Source organism: Oryzias latipes, chromosome 11 (genome assembly GCF_053564925.1).
Source record: "Oryzias latipes strain Hd-rR chromosome 11, Olatipes_Hd-rR_3.1".
Taxonomy (NCBI): Eukaryota; Metazoa; Chordata; class Actinopteri; order Beloniformes; family Adrianichthyidae; genus Oryzias; species Oryzias latipes.
In genome coordinates this window covers 26763815-26783233 of record NC_136247.1, presented here as the reverse complement: position 1 = coordinate 26783233, position 19419 = coordinate 26763815, and the positions used below count along the sequence as shown (strand labels likewise).

Below are 19419 nucleotides of genomic sequence, written 5' to 3'. Positions count from 1 at the left end.
TTGGGCGGTTTTGGTTCTAAATTTGCGGGTAAAATTGGCTTTGGGCGGGTATGCATTATTTGGGCGGTTTTAGGGTCGGTTCGGCGGGTTTTTTCCCCTCATGAATATATAATAGCGGACTACGTTAGGCTGTGTGCCTCTTGGATTCTTATGTACAGTGATCCCTTCCTATAACGTGGTTTAGTTTTCACGGTTTCGCTACTTCACGGATTTGCATCGTGCATTGTGTTCTGCATTCTGATTGGCTAAAAAAGTCACTCCGCTTCTTCTCTACCTGTGCGTCAATAATGTTGCAGTTTAATATGTACACGTACGTAAATCAGCTTTCCAAATTACGTACATGCAAATCATCTTACAATTTCAAGTTTCTCTAAGACCCATAGAAAAAGAGCAACACCAACTGCCGATCACTATGTTCTTCTCCCGAACAAACACACACAGCTGCACCGCGGGCTTGAGAAGGAGAAAACACTGCAGCTTCTCAGACTGAAGAGCATTGAAATACACCTGAGCCACTATTTGTCCGTTTGTACTTTGTATTTTTTTCATGATCATTTTAAATTTTCTCCCGTTTAATTAAATTACTCTCGGGTCCCGCCACTTCCAACATGGCCGAGCCTGGTCGGGCCATATTTATAACACCCCTTGTGGGCCGCCCTTTTTTCCCCGGGGTTCCCCCCTCCTGGGCGGGGGCGGCAGGCCCCTGCCTTGCTCCTACCTGGACCAACCGTGGGCCGGGTGGGTGGCTGCCTGGAGTGCGGAGCGGGTCTCCCTTGGGGGGTCCTGGCTCGTACCTGGGGTCGGGGCGGGGGGATGCCCGGAACTCCTGGGTGGTGGTGGGGTGCTCGTCTGGGGCTGTGGGCGTCCCTCTCCGGTGGGGCCCTGCGTTGGGCTCTTCCGGCGCGGCGGGGGGCTGCTTTCCTGGCTGGGCTGGGGCGGCGCTCTCTTTCCCTCTGCGCCTCCCTGCTCTCTGGCTCTGGGGGCCTCGCGGCGGTCCTGCTGGCCCTGGCCTGGGTGGCGGTCTTGGTCGCCCGGGGGGCGGTTGTTCCCTGCCTGTTCCCATGTGGCGTTGGGGGAATTCCGGCTGCCGCTGCTGCTGCGGCGGGGGTTTGGGTGTGGGGGTGGCTGGGCGCTCCTCCTCCTTCTTTTCACATTCCACCATCCATTTTAGAAGAACATAAACACTCACCTGAGCACAGGTGTTGGCTCACCTTTGCACTAATAGTTTGCATGATTGAATGAATGAAAGATTTCACACTAGTTGGTTTAAAGGCATAGGTATGCGTTCGTGAACACTATCTGTTTTGTGTGCATGTTGACATGTGGACATTTTTGCGGCTAGCAGGTGTGTTGATAATATTTGAGTGTGTGTGAACAGGCCCCGCCCTTTTTGTACTACATTTGAACCGTACCGTAACGATAAACAACCAGTAAGCCTGTCTGCTCTATGCTGCTTCATGGTCTTACCCCCTTCCCCTCCGATTATCACCCTCCTACCCCCCCCTCTCTCTAACGTCCCTCTCTTTTCTTCCCCTCTTTCCTTTTCCGTCCGGTCCAACACCAAAGATTTTCAAACATGATTGAAATTAATAAAGTTTGGCCTCAATTACAAAAGGGGTTTATTCAGACATACCTTTGGTTTGTCTGAAGATGAATAACCCCTCTTGTTAAAATAAAATATGTCCAACACAAGAGGCCCTCAGCTCTCATCTGTTTGCCTAGCTGTTGGACAGGACAAGTTAAAAAAAAAAAAAAAAAAAAATTACTCTCGGGTCGCGGTGGGCGGGGCTAATCTCCGCAATTTGAAGCCTTCTGTTTACATCGATGATTAAAATTATTATTTGACAGTACAGAAGTTATTTGTTGAAAAAAAAAAAGTTTTTAAAGTACTTTGATTTGTGAAACAAATGTTTGAGCCTGTAAAATGGTTTGTTCTTTCTTTTCAATGTATAACAGAGTATTTAATTGTATAATAATTGTTAAAAAAAATAGAGGTTTCTACTTCACGGATTTTGCCCATCACGGGTTCTTTCTGGAACGTAACCCCTGCGAAAAACAAGGGTTTACTGTACTGAAGCTCCGTGAACGCACCTGGCAGAGACGCTTAGTGGGCTCTGTCATCTAACCTGTTGTTGGGGGTGTTCAACGCCCCGCCCCTCCTCTTAGAAATTGAGTTCTTTAAAGGATGACTCAGCGGCCACGTGTGGGCGGAGCTACCAGCTAAAGTTATGTTCTGATCGCTGCATGGACCGATGTCTGTGTTTATCAATGCATGGTAGACACTGAGAATGTGGAGAGATCGGGTTTATTATTTTTGAAGAGTTCTACTCGGTAATCATGTTTCCATGTTTGAGTTCATAAAATCATCCCAGAGTCTCCGCTTCAACTATCTTTTATTTAGAAAAATCTTTTATTTTGCTAAATCATTCCAGTACAAAAAAACATAAACAAAAGCTGTGTGTATTTGTTTATATATAGGGGCACGTGATTATATATGCCCCGTGCCCTCCCGTTGGACGGTTTTTGGCTGGGTCTGGCGGTTTTTAGATGACATTTGGGCTGGAAAACTGTGACTATCTGGCAACACTGATGGTGAGGCGTGAAGGGCTTCAAAATCACAAATTCCATTCACCCATGCAAACACACACACACACTAACTAGTCCACTAGGAGAAGGGTAGGGACACTTTGACATGTGGGCATCAAGATGGGAACTTTACCTGTGACCTTCAACCACTATGCCGCCGCACCAAAAAGGCAGAGTGGATGACCTCCAAAAAAAATCTCACAAAGCAAAAGTTAAAGAGAAAACTTTGAATGGCTCTTTCAAAATGCTTATTGGTGATCTGTGTAAGCTCTTTCAAAGATTCAAAGGGTTTATTGTCATATGCACAGTAAGAAACGGGTTTCCCTGCACAATGACATTCTTACTTTGCCGTCTGCTCCGAGTGCCAAGGTTAAGTTAAATAAAAATAAAGATAGGAGTAGCATTTATACAGGAAACTGAAAATTCACACATAACAAAAAATAAAAATGTAACTTTGGAAAAAAAAGATGTTGTGCAAATTTTAAATGTGCTAGAACAGTAACAAAAAACAGTAATGAACAATGAGGATGTGCAAGGGTGTGCATGGTGCAGTTTGTTGGTCCAGACTCCTGTCAGCTGTTAAGGAGTCTGATGGCAGAGGGAAAGAAAGAGTTCCTGAGTCTGGTGGTCCTGCACTTCACACTCCTGTACCTCCGTCCTGAGGGGAGTAGAGTGAACAGACCTTGTTGCGGGTGGGTGGGGTCCTTGATGATGGAGGCAGCTCTCCTGCAGACCCTGAGTTTGTAGATGCTCTGCAGCAAGGGCAGAGGAGTCCTGGTGATCTTGGACGCAGTCTTCACTACTCTCTGCTGGCATTTGCGTCCATGTGATGCAGCTGGTCAGGATGGACTCAAACACGCAGCTGTAGAAGTTGCTGAGGATCTTTGGGACATGCCGAACCTCCTCAGAAAGTACAGCCGCTGATGAGCTTTCTTCACCAGCTGTGTGGTGTTGAGTGTCCAGGTGAGGTCCTGGCTGAGGTGCACCCCGGGATATTTGAAGCTGCTCACCCTCTCCACTTCCAGACTCCGGACAAGAAGCAGCTGATCAGGGTTCCTCCTCTCCTTCCTCATGTCCACTATCATCTCCTTTGTCTTGTTTGTGTTGAGGGTGAGGTTGTTGTCCTCACAGCAAGCCACCTCCCTCCTGTAGGCTGCTTCTCCTGCCAGTGATGCATCCTATCACAGCAGTGTCATCAGCGAACTTCAGGACGATGTTGTCCTGTTAATTAAGACTTTTGTAGCCTCTGGTGAGAAAAAGTTCTCACTCTCCACAAGCAGCATTAGCAGTTGATGCTCGTTTCTCTGCTCTGCTGACAACCTTGGCATTTAACTGTGGCTGTAAATGTGGGTCTGTCTGGTCTAAGAATGTCACATGCTGCTGCATGACTAATGTATGTTGCTTCTCCTGAGAGGTTTTATATTTAATGTGATTGCACTGATATGAAGGATTGAGTTTTGTTAACTCAAGTTGTGCTTTCTCCATTGCATGCAATGCATAAGCAACAAAGAAACCCTTCAGAACAACGCCAACCACAACCACCACAACAGCATCAACCACAACCAGCACAACAACGCCAACCACAACCAGTACAACGCCAACCACCAGCACAACAACGCCAACCACAGCCAGCACAACGCCAACCACAACCAGCACAACAATGCCAACCACAACCAGTACAACGCCAACCACAACCAGTACAACGCCAATCAGCACAATGCCACCTCCAAACGGTACAACACCAACTGTAAACAGCACAACTAAAACAGCAGCAACATTTTCCACTAAAGCCATAACTGTCAAACCCAAAATGACCCGGTTTACCCAAAAGAAATGACAATCTAGTAATATCCTATATTATATTTTTTTTTTACAATTTTCAAATGCTAGTGTTAAACCAGTCAGTATTACTATTTTTAGGCTAAGAATGAAAAAAGAAAGCAATGAAAAAATGGGAACTGCACCTTCCAATGAACCTAAATGCTTTCTTTTCTGGTGCATTGTATTGTTTTTTGTTTTTTACAGAAGTCACATTGCTGCCTTGGCTAATTCTAGTGGGTGCACTGATCTTCCTCATCATCATCACCACTGCCAGCTTTACATGGAGAAAAAAATGTAAAAAAGAAGGTATGTAAAGTCAAACTTCATTCAACAACCTAACTCACACATAAAATCCCTCGACTGTCATTTGACCATCCTCCAAACAACGTAAAATAATAAATTCAGTGATTGGTTCTGTTATCTGATTGTAATAAAACACATAACGTAGGGTTACTACAAGATTCATCTAGCTGATTTTAAGACCTTTTTAAGGCAATGCATATCAAAAAGGAAGAACAAATTCTCAGTCTATTTCCTATTTTAGTCATTATTACCCATTTTATTCATTTATTTCCATTTTATGACCTAAACTGTGGCTTCTTATCTTAGTGCCGTGATGATTTAGCACCCTTTTTCTTCTTCTTTTTAACCAGCGGTGGGTTTTCAGCATTGGGTCGGCGGCTGTTCATTTAGATGATTTGTTCAAAATAATCATGGTTCAAAATTAAGTTTGACAAGAAATGTGAAATGGAGAAATTTCAAGCAGCACAATTTTTAAGACTCAGATATTCAAATTCAAGAGTTTTAGGGTATCTGTCATGTTTTGAACAACGAAGGAGACCCAGATGCTGGAACCCGGAAGAAAACTCGGGAGGTGAGGATTAGAACAAAAAGGTTTATTTTTCAGAACGGAATTTAAAGATGAGTCTTGAAGAGTTTCGAGTTCATAATAAGGAGTTATTTGACCAGAGGCTGGAGTCTTGGCGTGGCGGGTGTTTTGGCGTGGCTGAAGATGCGGCGTGGCAGGAGTCAAGGCTTGGCAGGAATCTTGGCGTGGCTGGAGATTGGAAGCGTGGAATCGGACCAGACGGCTCTTGAGAGGGAAGACCCAGGTTGAAACTCATGGTGTAAAAACCTGAAGATGGGGCGGAGAAAGAAGGTAAGCAAACGCTATTACTTGGAAGCCAAGTGAAATCTTTGTGACCAGACTAAGCACCATTATGGGTAACGAACTGGCGATGAATGCTGGAGCTGGATCTCCTTAACAAGGCTGGCAGGTGATGAGTGTCCACAGCTGGGTAGAACAGAGTGGGGAGGGGAGGAGAGACTGACAGAGGCACCGTGACAGTACCCCCCCCCCTTCAACAACCGCCTCCAGGCGGTCCAGGACACTGGTCGGGATGAGCACGGTAGAAGTCCTCGATCACGGATGGGTCCAGAATTAGGGAGCGGGAGATCAATTACAGCTCCGCAGGGCCATAACCACGACCCCGGCTCTGGACATACAATACCCGGCTAACGGTAAAAGCCGGGGCGCCGTCGATGATATGGGCAGGCAGAGGGGAAGCGGATGGCGGACACAGAGGACTTTCTTGGACAGGCTTAATCTGGGACACATGGAATGATGGATGTACCTTGAGGGCCGGTGGAAGCCGTAAGTGGACACAGGAGGGATTGATTATCCTCTCACTTGTGTAAGGTCTGATATAACGGGGAGCCAGCTTCCGGGAGGTAGCCTGGATAGGGGTGTTACGAGAAGAGAGCATATAACGGGGAGCCAGCTTCCGGGAGGTAGCCTGGATAAGGATGTTCTGAAAAGAGAGCTAAGCCCTCTGTCCAAGTGGGTACGTGGGTCCCACCACCCTGTGACGATTGGCTACTCGACAGTTGCTCTCCCTGGTGCGCAGGAGAGCTGCCCTGGTCTGATGCCAAATACGTTGGCACCTTTGGAGATGGTGTGGGGCCAAGGAAGACTCGGTATGGGCAGAGGATGTAGTAGACCAGAAGGTGGAGAGTTTGAAGCCTTCAATTCATCTCCCTCCTTATTACGAACCAGATGATAAGCATTGTGTAGATCCAGTTTAGTGAAAACACGTATTTCATGAACGAAAAAAAAACAGAGCTAATTAGTGGGAGAGAGTATTTATCTTTGACAGTAATTTGGTTGAGATCACGAAAAACAATACAGGGGCGTAGAGTTTTGTCCTTTTTTTCTACGAAAAAGAAACCTTCCCCAACCGGAGAAGAGGAGGGGTGGATATGTCTCGAGGAAAGTGCCTCCTGAATGTAATTCTCCATGGCAGCTTTCTCAGTACCTGATAAATTAAATAATCTGCCTTTGGGCAGGGTAGCGCCATTTAGCAGCTCAATGGAGCAATCGTAGGGTCTATGAGGAGGAAGGGCCCCCGCCTTACATTTGCTTAAGACAGTTTTTAAGTCATGGTAACAGGAAGGAACACGAGAAATGTCAATTTCTTCAGTGATGTTATTAATGTGGGGAGAAACTGGGGGAACTGCTGACTCAAGACAATTAGCCATACAATAAGTACTCCAATTGGTGATGTGCTGGTTAACCCAATCAAACTGCGGATTGTGAAAACGGAGCCAAGTATAACCCAGAATGTGTGTGGTTTATTTTAAAGGTTTATTTTACAGAACGGAATTCAAAGATGAGTCTTGAAGTGTTTCAAGTTCATAATAAGGAGTTATTTGACCAGAAGCTGGAGTCTTGGCGTGTCGGGAGTTTTGCCGTGGCTGAAGATGCGGCGTGGCAGGAGTCAAGGCTTGGAGATTGGAAGCGTGGAGTCGGACTTGAGAGGGTAGACCCATGTGGACACTCATACATGGTGTAAAGACCCGAAAATGAGGCGGAGAAACAAGGTAAGCAAACGCTATTACTTGGAAGCCGAGAGAAAACTTGGTGACCAGACTAAGCACCATCATGGGTAACGAACTGGCGATGGATGCTGGAGCTGGATCTCCTTAAGAAGGCTGGCAGGTGATGAGATGAGTGTCCACAGTCAGGTCCAATCAGGAAAGCAGAGCAGAGTGGGGAGGGGAGGAGAGACTGACAGAGTCACCATGACAGTATCTTTTCCAAATTCTTAAATTCTATTTTTTAAAGACCTAGCGGGAACCATGTTTTTGTGGTACTATTTTGGTGTAGGGGTCATAGAGTACTTTTTTCTTGGTCATTGAACAGAAAATGTGTTTTTGATGTTGTGACGTTAATATACATTTACAGAAGCAGGTGCAGAGTGTCACGTCTACGATGAAGTATCACACACAACAGGACTACAGCCTGACAGCGGTGAGAAAAAATGACTTTTCCTTCTTAAAGAATGACTATTGAAAAATTGACTTACAAACATTATTTACGTTCAATGTTTCCCCAATCATTATGTTAATCTTTGATAATTACAAAACAGAGTAAATACCAATATATTTATTTCTTTAAGTTGGCCCTTCAACCCCTAATCCAAAGCTTTTTTTCACTTAAATTCATGCCATTTATAGTATAAGGTTGTTTTTGTGCATTCAATTCTAAGTTTTGGTTTAAAGAGGTGAACTCTCTATTAAAAGTAATGATAAAACTTTGGGTCTAAAAGTCTTTGCTTCAATTTAGTAAATGCTAAAATTGCTCAATTATGTTTCAACAGTTCTAAAAATCCAAAATAATATTGCATACTCACTCATTACTCATCCCAAGACTCCAAGTAAACCTGCCAGTCAGCAGTGATTGACAGTCAAAGGACCAATTTGGAATAAAATTCTTTCTTTTAAAACTCACTGAGTGTGAATGCACTGACTATGGGATGGTTTTAACTGCATACTCTGTTAAACAGATTCTCCATATTCCTTAATTGGTCCTAGCCGTCCCAGTCCTATTTCTGGAACTAATCAAGGTATGTTGATTCTTTTGAATTACTTTCATTATAGATTTATTTTAATTTTGTCTTGAAAGACTCTAAATGTTTAACTTTAATTGTCTTTGTTTCTCAGATTTGTTGTATTCCTCAATTGGTCCAAGTCCTCGTTTTGAAAATAATCAAGGTTGTGTTTGTCTCCCCCTTGCTGGGGGGGGGGGGGGGGGGGGCGGGGGACAGCTGTTTGACCACCGGGGGACAGTCTACCAGCTGTCCCCAACTTACCCCCTTCCTCATATAACCTCATAATAGGGTGAGGGGGTGGGGGGCTTAGCCTGCGATGAGCCTTGGGGGGGGGGGGGGTTTACTAGGCAGTGGCCCCCCCTCCTATGGTTGCCGTATGGAGTGGGCCCCCCCTCTTTCGGTTTTATTTGCACCTTAGACATGTAGGGCCCTTGGTAGGGGGGGTGCTTGGACATCACTGCCAGCAAGCAGCAGATGTCCTCCTAGCACCCTACCCGCCAATTTTAACCGCACCTTAGACATTTAGGGCCCCTTGGTGGGGAGGGTGAGGGGACATCACTGTGAGTAATCAGGAGATGTCCCCTTAGTGCCCTACCCGCCAATTTTAACTGCACCCCCCTTAGTACACACACCCCTCCCCCCTCAATATATACATCCCAACATAAACACACACACATGCACACACACACCCTCTTAAACACACATATACGCACACACATTTTGCAAGGAAGGTGGGACCTAGGACCATCTGTCCCCTGCCTCTTCCCTGGTGGGGGGTACGGGCCCCTTTGCGGCGGCGGCCGTGTCCCCGGGGTGCCGGCTTCCTCGGCCCGGCGGTGCTCTCTCCGCGCGGTGGGGGGGTTCACATTACATCTGAGCCGGGGGTGTTGGTGTCCCTGGGGGGTGGGTTCTGGTCCTTGCTCCTGAGCGCTGGGCCCCGCCAAACTTCCAACTGTGGCCGAGCCTGGTCGGGCCATATTTACAACACCCCTTGTGGGCCCTCTTTTTTCCCCGGGGTTCCCCCCTCCTGGGCGGGGGCGGCGGGCCCCTGCCTTGCTCCTCCCTGGACCAACCGTGGGCCGGGCGGATGGCCGCCTGGAGTGCGGGGCGGGTCTCCCTTGGGGGGTCCTGGCTCGTACCTGGGGTTGGGGCGGGGGGATGCCCGGAACTCCTGGGTGGTGGTGGGGTGCTCGTCTGGGGCTGTGGGCGTCCCTCTCCGGTGGGGCCCTGCGTTGGGCTCTCCCGGCGCGGCGGGGGGGCTGTTCTCCTGGTTGGGCTGGGGCGGCCCTCTCTTTCCCTCTGTGCCTCCCTGCTCTCTGGCTCTGGGGGGCCTTGCGGCGGTCCTGCTGGCCCTGGCCTGGGTGGCGGGCTTGGTCGCCCGGGCGGCGGTTGTTCCCTGCCGGTTTCCGTGTGGCGTGGGGGGGATTCCGGCTGCCGCTGCTGCTGCGGTGGTGGTCTTGGGGTGGGGATGGCTGGGCGCTCTCCTTCCTTCTTTACACATTCCACCATCCATATTAGAAGAACATGAGCACTCACCTGAGCACGGGTGTTGGCTCACCTTTGCACTGGCGGTTTGCGTGACTGAATGACTGAAATGTCTCACACTAGTTGGTGTTAAGGCATAAGTATGCGTGTGAGCACTATCTGTTTTGTGTACATGTCGACAGATGGACATTTTTGCAACTAGCAGGTGTGTTTGACACTTGGGTGTGTGTGTGGACAGGCTCCGCCCTTTTTGTACTGCATTTGAGCCTTACCATGGTGATTAACAACCAGTAAACTTGTTGCTCTATGCTGCTTCATGGTCTTACCCCCCTTCCCCTCCTACTATCACCCTCCTTCCCCCCCTCTTTCTAACGTCCCTCTCTCTTCTTCCCCTCTTTCCTTATCCGTCCGGTCCAACACCAAAGATCTTCAAACATGTTTGAAATTAATAAAGTTTGGCCTCAATTACAAAAGGGGTTTATTCAGACATACCTTTGGTTTGTCTGAAGATTAATAACCCCTCTTGTTAAAGTAAAATATGTCCAACACAAGAGGCCCTCAGCTCTCATTTGTTTGCCCAGCTGTTGGACAGGACAAGGTAAAAAAAAAAAAAAAAAAAAAAAAAAAAAAAGGTTGTGTTTGTCTTTTATTATTCTTGTTTTGTTTAATATTTGATATTTTATCTAAAAACAGTCTAAATTTTCAACTTTCACCCCCCCAACAGATTCTCCATATTCTTTGATTGGTCCCAGTCCTTGCTCTGGAAATGATGGGGGTATTTAATTTATCAGATTTTTATCTCCAAGAATTTGGAACTGGCTGTTGTTTTCAAGACATACACTATAATATTATTTATGTGATAAATTATATGATATTTGTAATATTATTTTAAATATTCAGATTTCTTAATGGATTAAAAATCAATTTTCATTAATATTCATTAAATAGTCAGCAATACTCATCAAACACAAGTTTATCTAATTAGATTCTCTTGATCCACAGGTTTGTCTCTTCCAGCCGACAGTACTTACTTTCTATTGGAGAAACCCAAAGCCCCCACAAACCATGATGAGCAGCTGTAAATAATGTAAATAATGTGATGAAAACCAAGTGTTTAGCAAACGCAACAGAAAACTCAGCTTTCATTAAAAGGAGGTTTTGAATTGGTGGATTCCAGCGCGTTTCTATCTGTCTTTCATGGAGCTTGAACCTGGAAAGTATTTATCATTTTATATATTATTTTATTGACAACAGTTTCATTAAGTTGGATTAAGACGGTTTCCTTACAAAAACAACAGATGGACATATTAAAAGGAAATGTTTGCTTTTTTGGTCACTTTAGGGGGAAGTAGTTCAGGTGAGATATTAAAAAAACTATTGGGGCTTTTTTTAATTCATAAAGATGAGACATGTCCTTTTTCATTTTAGTAGCAGAAACACTTTTCCATATGAAAAAATGTTGGTGGCATTTGCCCATTTTTTGGTTTAATTTAAAGTAACTATTAAAAAACAGTTACTTCAGCAGGCTTCCATTACTGATGGAATATTTGATGAATTTTAATCAATTTTTAAGTAAATGAAGTAGAATGTTTCATGAGAATCTTTGCAAACACTTCTATAAAAATGGAAGCAACAGCTTTTACATTACTGACACAATTAACATAGATGAAAATTTAGAAAAACACATTAAAATAGACAACTTTTCATTTAAAGCTAGAAAAACAACAACAAAACAGAAGAAAAAAACTGCTGTGTATAGTGTGGGAAGCTGAGAGAAGTTTCTGGGGTTTGCTTTGTGTTCAAGTTAGGTTCTGTAGGTGCAGACTTCCAAATACAAAAGAGACGAATCCTATTGTGTCAAATTCAGCTGTTTAGACATTGGCTCAAACTTTAAAAATTCTCCTCAAATCTCCTTTTTTTAAGGAAATGAAAATGTAAATAAAAATGACCAGATAGTCATAGTGAGCAGAGGATCATGAGTATTCACATATAAAAAGGGGAACTAAACTGCAGATGAGCAGCAGCTGTGGGACCTCAGAAAGACATATCAGAAAGAATCATGACTGGCGGGGGGTGGTGGGGGCTCTGTTGGTCGGGGGGTCGGGTCCGGCGCCTGGGTGGGGCGGGCTGGGGTGCTGCGTGGTCCTCTGGGCTTGGGTGTGGGGGTGTGTGGTGGGGGGGTGGGGTGGTGGTCTGGCTTGGCTTGGGGGGGTGATCCCTTTGCCTGTGCTGGGGGGGTTGGCGGGGGGCCCTGCTCGGGGGGGGCCCAACGGCGCCGGATGGGCTGTCCATCTACACCTGGGGCTGGGATCGGCCCTTCCCTGGCTCTGGGGCGGGACGGGACAACCCTCTTGGGGCCCCCGGTCGCTCTGGGTGTCATCCGCTTCGGCTGCGGGGTCTGGGGTGGGGTGGGGTCTTGTCGGCCCTGTCATGTGGGGGGGCATTCTGGGGGAGGGGGGGGGGCACTATTGGTACGGGGCAGGGGGGGTTGACGGGTCGGGGTGTCCGCTGAGGCCATCTGCGGTTTCCCCGGCCGGTTGGCTGCCTCGGTCCCGTCGAGGCCTGACCTTCTCGGGCCAGCTCTTCTAGGGCCGGTGTTTGGGGGTGGGGGCCTGGGCTTGCTCCGGGGGGGGCGACGCTTTCTGGCTCCTCTCTCTCTGTGTGGGGTGGGTGGTGCTGGGCCTTGGGTGTCGGCGCCTCCTGGGGTGGGGCCCCTGGGCTGGGTGGGCCTGGCCCCCTTGCTGGGGGGGGGGCGGGGGACAGCTGTTTGACCACCGGGGGACAGTCTACCAGCTGTCCCCAACTTACCCCCTTCCTCATATAACCTCATATTAGGGTGAGGGGGTGGGGGGCTTAGCCTGCGATGGGCCTTGGGGGGGGTTACTAGGCAGTGGCCCCCCTCCTATGGTTGCCGTATGGAGTGGGCCCCCCCTCTTTCGGTTTTATTTGCACCTTAGACATGTAGGGCCCTTGGTAGGGGGGGTGCTTGGACATCAATGCCAGCAAGCAGCAGATGTCCTCCTAGCACCCTACCCGCCAATTTTAACCGCACCTTAGACATTTAGGGCCCCTTGGTGGGGAGGGTGAGGGGACGTCACTGTGAGTAATCAGGAGATGTCCCCTTAGTGCCCTACCCGCCAATTTTAACTGCACCGCCCTTAGTACACACACCCCTCCCCCTCAATATATACATCCCAACATAAACACACACACATGCACACACACACACCCTCTCAAACACACATACACGCACACACATTTTGCAAGGAAGGTGGGACCTAGGACCATCTGTCCCCTACCTCTTCCCTGGTGGGGGGTACGGGCAACGGCGGCCGTGTCCCCGGGGTGCCGGCTTCCTGGGCCCGGCGGTGCTCTCTCCGTGCGGTGGGGGGGTTCACATTACATCTGAGCCGGGGGTGTTCGTGTCCCTGGGGGGTGGGTTCTGGTCCTTGCTCCTGAGCGCTGGGCCCCGCCAAATTTCCAACTGTGGCCGAGCCTGGTCGGGCCATATTTACAACACCCCTTGTGGGCCCTCTTTTTTCCCCGGGGTTCCCCCCTCCTGGGCGGGGGCGGCGGGCCCCTGCCTTGCTCCTCCCTGGACCAACCGTGGGCCGGGCGGATGGCTGCCTGGAGTGCGGAGCGGGTCTCCCTTGGGGGGTCCTGGCTCGTACCTGGGGTGGGGGCGGGGGGATGCCCGGAACTCCTGGGTGGTGGTGGGGTGCTCGTCTGGGGCTGTGGGCGTCCTTCTCCGGTGGGGCCCTGCGTTGGGCGCTCCCGGCGCGGCTGCTCTCCTGGTTGGGCTGGGGCGGCGCTCTCTTTCCCTCCGTGCCTCCCTGCTCTCTGGCTCTGGGGGGCCTTGCGGCGGTCCTGCTGGCCCTGGCCTGGGTGGCGGGCTTGGTCGCCCGGGCGGCGGTTGTTCCCTGCAGTTTCCCGTGTGGCGTTGGGGGGATTCCGGCTGCCGCTGCTGCTGCGGTTGGGGTCTTGGGGTGGGAATGGCTGGGCACTCTCCCTCCTTCTTTTCACGTTCCACCATCCATTTTTGAAGAACATAAACACTCACCTGAGCACAGGTGTTGGCTCACCTTTGCACTAATAGTTTGCATGATTGAATGAATGAAAGATTTCACACTAGTTGGTTTAAAGGCATAGGTATGCGTTCGTGAACACTATCTGTTTTGTGTGCATGTTGACATGTGGACATTTTTGCAGCTAGCAGGTGTGTTTATAACATTTGAGTGTGTGTGTGGATAGGCCCCGCCCTTTTTGTACTACATTTGAGCCTTACCGTAATGATTAACAACCAGTAAACTTGTTGCTTTATGCTGCTTCATGGTCTTATCCCCCTTCCCCTCCTATTATCACCCTCCTACCCCCCCCTCTCTCTAACGTCCTTCTCTCTTCTTCCCCTCTTTCCTTTTCCGTCCGGTCCGACACCAAAGATTTTCAAACATGATTGAAATTAATAAAGTTTGGCCTCAATTACAAAAGGGGTTTATTCAAACATACCTTTGGTTTGTCTGAAGATTAATAACCCCTCTTGTTAAAGTAAAATATGTCCAACACAAGAGGCCCTCAGCTCTCATCTGTTTGCCTAGCTGTTGGACAGCACAAGTTTAAAAAAAAAAAAAAAAGAAAGAATCATGACAAGGTAGGCTAACAGGAAATTAAGCAATGTACCATCAACATGTGCTATAAATGAATCACTCATTTTGACATTTAAGCCTGATATTTTATATTCAATATCTCATATAGACAATATAGTATAGACGTGCAATTGCATTAATTTGAATATAACAGTCTTTAGGTTTTAAACTCAGTTATTCCTAAATCAGACATGCTTTATTTAAAATAAATAAAATAAGAAGCAGACCGGCTTTGCTTTACTACAGTTTTCCCTTGATGCCCTGTTTCATATGACAGCACATCGTTTTAATAACTTCAATATGTTACCAACAGCTTAGAGGTTACAATTGGTGTAAAAGGAAGTTTAATTTGTAATAAAATTGGAAAATGTTGGGATTAAATTCCCATTGTGAGGTGAAATTAGGTACTTTGCAAAGCATGGAAGTAATAAACGTTACCTGGAGATAAATTACCTTTAAACTTATTCTAAACAGATAAAATGTGATTTTTGACCAACTTTTTAGAAGGAAAACATGATAACTGTTTTCGAAACTTTACAAGTTTTCTTGACTGAATCTACAATTCCAAAATCGAGTGCCCTAAAATTTCCTAGAAGTCTCTGTGTATCAATTCTATTGAGGAAAAAAATGTGTTTAAATGTACTTTTTGAAATAAACCAATAACGTTTTTATCATCAGAGCACAGTGGATTCATAAATACTCGTCATAAAAAGCTCGTATTGATTCGTGAAAGTGTAGACGTCATATCTGCCTTAAAAGAAAAGTAGTGAGCAAGGAGTCCAAAGCACTTTTTAAATCCAGGGCTCCATAGATAGGGCTAAGACAATGGCGGTTTTTGATGTGGGTGAGGTGGGCAGTCAGGGCAGCACATTACAGGGGGCGGCATTTTCCAGGGTGCACACTTTCAATAGCATGCCTGCAGTGTTACACATAGGCAAGTAGCTCAGCAATAGAGGAGACTTTCTGCTTTTACTTTGACATGCCTGCAATAGACGGTACTTAAAGCATTTATTTTGACACATCTGACACTGAACATCGCACCCACCCCTTCATCCTCTCCCCTCTCCACACATATGGTGCAAAAAAGAAAAAAAAAGAAGTAAACAACAGGATGAAATAACTCAGAGTGAAACAACTTAAAATAGCCAAATGAAGTGGCACTTAGACAAAAGAAAAACCCGTGCTCAACCCAATTTCGACCAGAGCAGGAAAACAGGATTATTTCCCACAATTCCCCACTCCAAAACAGCAGACCACCACTACATCTGAAGGTTTCATTTTGAATGTTACAAGGCGCCCTCTGCTGCAAGACACTTGCGCCCACACCTCTTTGCGGTAGTCTTTAGGACACAAGTCAAACAATTTGAGCGGGGGGTGCAACTCACTGGTGGCTGGGTGAATCACACTAACAGGTAATTGGGAGTCTATTTCAGTCTAACAATCATTTCTAGGCCGCAGCTGCACCTCCTGTCTTAGAGAAGGAGCGTGCAGTGTGAACAGGGGAGGTGAGTGCAGGCTGAGAGGAAATACCTGGATCATCACATGCTGTTGGATCACTCAGCTCATGCTAATAATAATATTGTTAATAATGTCATTATTTACTAAATATTGAAGATATTTTTTAGGTGTCTTTTCTGTGGTTTAGTTGGTGTCAATATTTGACATAGAGACAGCGGTGATGCAGTAAAACAGCTGCACTTTATGAGATCATAAATAATCTATAGATGTTTATGAATGGATTGAGGCTTTTTGGAGGATTTTACTGTTGGTGTTGCAAAAAATAAGGAAATGCCAAATATTTTTGGAGTAATCCCACTGATGAGTTCTATGATTTAGTTTGTAATGTTTTATAAGACCTAAAAATGATGTTCACAATAAGCTTTTTTTTTTTAATCCAATCCCTCTGATATGTTTCACAAAGACACACACAGGACGTCACAAACATGAAATGAATTTATTGCTAAAAATGATACAGGAGTCCAGCTCTAAAAAATGATAAAACAGCAAAGAAAACAGAAAGCCGTGATTTGTAATTTCTTATTAATATTTCCAGGCTTTGTTTGTTTTGTCCAGCATGTTCATATTTGTATAATTTTGACAGAATATATTTTTATTGAGAGCAAAATATTATACGTTATTTAAGGTTTAGCTTGAGTTATTCTGGATTAAGGTTCCTGTCTGTTTTTATTCATATTTATGTTCAAAAAGTTCAGTATTAAAGGTTTAAAATGTTTAGCTTTATTGTGTTCAGTAAATGTTTATCTTGTTTGACCCAAAACCGAAAGCGTGTTTTTAATGTAGGCTCCTGTGGGACTGAGTTGCACTCTCCTGTAACACAAGTCTAGAAAATTCATGCTTTTTTGTGTAAAATGGCCAAATAAAGATAGGGAACACTAGAGAATGTTGTCAAATTGTATGTGTGTGTGTGTGTGTGGGGGTGGGGGGGGGTGGGGGGTGTACTCACCCAGGGAGTACGTTAGTGTAGAACCACCACTGGGTTTAGGTTAAGTTTTGAATAGGGCTATAGATAATTAGATAGATTATAGATAGGCTAGAGTTAGTCTTTCAGTAAATATGGATTAGGGTGGGAATTTGGACAGCTGCCATAAACCTCAGTTAAAGTAGAAATGTTTACTTTAGAGTAGGGCTGGGCGATATTGGATTTTTCATATCACGATATTGTTTTTTTCATATTGTGCGATAACGATATTAAAAACGATATCAAATAACTATATTTTTCAAAGTAATCTTTATTGCACACAGTTTTAAAAGACCACAAATAAATTCAAATGTTTGAACTTTCAAGTTTAACAGAAAAATAGACAAAAAATTGACACACAATTATGTCAATATAAAAAAAAGTGCAATAAACTAAAAAAAACTCCCAAGAAACTCAGTTTCTTTAAAATGCTATTCAAGAAATTAAAGAAAGCTTAAAACAAAAATGTTCTTATTTAAATACTAGGCTACAGCATTTGTGATGTCGCAATGTCTCTTCGATTTTTTGTCGTATGGCGTTACATTGGAAAATGCCGAATGTAAAGACTGCTGCTGCAGCGCAGGTCTTACCGTTGTTTTTGAAGTCTGGCATTGAGCATGCTCGAGGGGGTGGTGCTGCTTTAAGTGAGAAAAAAGGTTGGTGGTATTTCCACATTTATTAGGAACGTATCTTTGGCACAATTTGCAGTAGACGTTACTTTGACTTTTATCCGACTTTAGATAACCGCAAAACGTCCACACGGCAGAACTTTTCAGGCCGGTCCGTTCTACAATGCCTCTTGAACCTTCATCTGCGCCCGCTTGGCTCGAGTTTGTTAACTTTTCTTCAGACGGAACATTCATTTTCTGCAAGTGTTGGGATTTGCAACGCATGCAGATACTAGCTTGCATCCTAGCTTGTAAATAACGTTCACTCTAACTAGACGTGGCGCAGTTTATTCAGTGATTGGTCTAGCCCTGTGATACTTAATTCTGATTGGACAAGAGGGCGGGTCTTCCGGGGGTTTCTCCCGTGTTCATTTAAAACGAAAGTTTATCGCAATAGACTCATTTCACTATCGAAAAAAGGTAATATCGCAATAACGATAATTATCGTTTTATCGCCCAGCCCTACTTTAGAGATCTTTGTCCAGGTTTTTTTTTCATCCTATCCCAACTGCTCCTGCCATATTGCTTTTACTTTAAAAGATGACACAATGTGAAGTTGCCACCAACAGAATGTTTTTTATTCTGACAACTTTGTGTTGCATATAGTGTTCAAATCTGGGAAACATAAACGAATCTTTGGTTCAATCAGTTAAGACCGTTTCTGAGGACATTTGTGTATCAAAAAAACAAAAAACAAAAAAAAGGAGGTTGACTCACAACAGATGATACACTTCCTGAGGTTTTTATTTTTTGAAATCTAAAGTAACATAAATTGACCTTTTTAAGGTCATTAGCCTTTTTCTAAGCCCGACCGATGTTTGCTAGAATTTAAAGTGAAAATGAAAAAGCGCGACCAATTTTAACACACACACAAACACACACATACGCACGCACGCACACACACTTTTTGGTTGATTTTTTTGTTTTATTTATTTATTTTCTGCTCTTTTATTTAATTTTCTTAAGATGATTCTGCAAAAGTACCAACTAATATCTGTATTTTGATGGAGATTTTTTTTACAATTTCTGCATTGACCTAGAGCAGGGGTGTCAAACATCTGCCGGCCCATACATGAAGAGTAAAAATCACAAGGATGTTTAAAAAAGAAAGCAAGTTTCTAGTCCATTCCTGTGGCGAGTTATGACTTTTTAAAGAAATAACCGAAATGCGCAATTCCGCCACTAGGGGGAGCAAAGGAAAAGCTTAACAGTTGAAACAACATAAATCTCTGCATGTGCCAAAAACGAAACCTAACAGCTCTGTGTCTGGGTGGGCAGTAGTTTGGTTCCCTCTGAGCCTCACCACTGAAGGATGATCAGTAATGACACCATAATGACCAAAATGTTGTCAAAAAGAAAAAAAAAGGTTGAAATGAGGTGCTGAGCTTTCCAGGAAAATGGAAAGCGTTATTTGTTCACGGAGCTGAATGCAAACCTGCATGCTTGGTATGTCAACAGGTTATCCAAGAATGTAACATTCAGCACCACTTTGAGACTCTCCACAAAGAAAAGTTTCACCATTTGCAGTAAAGAAAAAAACGATTTAGCAACTATTAGCTGGACCGATAAATAACCATCTGGATTTACTGCAGCCGTGACGTCAGTGATGGAGCAGTGACACCTAGCTACCTTATTGCAAACAAGTAGGAGCAAACATCCAAACCATTTTCTGATGGTGAACTTATTAAAAAATGCTGAAGGCTGCAGAAGTCTTGTGCCCAAAAAGCAGTCGACCTTAAATGTGAGTCTGTCAAGAATTACGACTCCCGATCCAACATCTCTGAGGAAACATGGGCAGCCATGTGAAGGAATCCAGTCATTTATTGTATTTTCAGTCACTATTGATG

At 45.3% G+C, this 19419-nt stretch overlaps 1 protein-coding gene across 3 annotated transcripts in view; it reads left to right on the top strand.

Moving 5' to 3' along the window:
* The window catches only part of LOC105355020 (uncharacterized), a 109043-nt gene that overhangs the window by 22098 nt on the left and 67526 nt on the right, over positions 1-19419 (top strand). The window contains exons 5-11 of one of the 3 annotated variants that reach the window (XM_078955088.1): positions 4089-4319; positions 4612-4713; positions 7652-7717; positions 8253-8312; positions 8410-8460; positions 10507-10557; positions 10785-11782. The exons of 1 other annotated variant lie outside the window; for it this stretch is intronic. In XM_078955088.1, the coding sequence (XP_078811214.1) occupies positions 4089-4319; positions 4612-4713; positions 7652-7717; positions 8253-8312; positions 8410-8460; positions 10507-10557; positions 10785-10864 (641 nt within the window). In that variant the 3' untranslated portion in view covers positions 10865-11782. Of the gene's footprint in view, positions 1-4088; positions 4320-4611; positions 4714-7651; positions 7718-8252; positions 8313-8409; positions 8461-10506; positions 10558-10784; positions 11783-19419 lie in introns of those variants that run through there. One more of the 3 variants, XM_078955089.1, reaches the window with a different exon arrangement.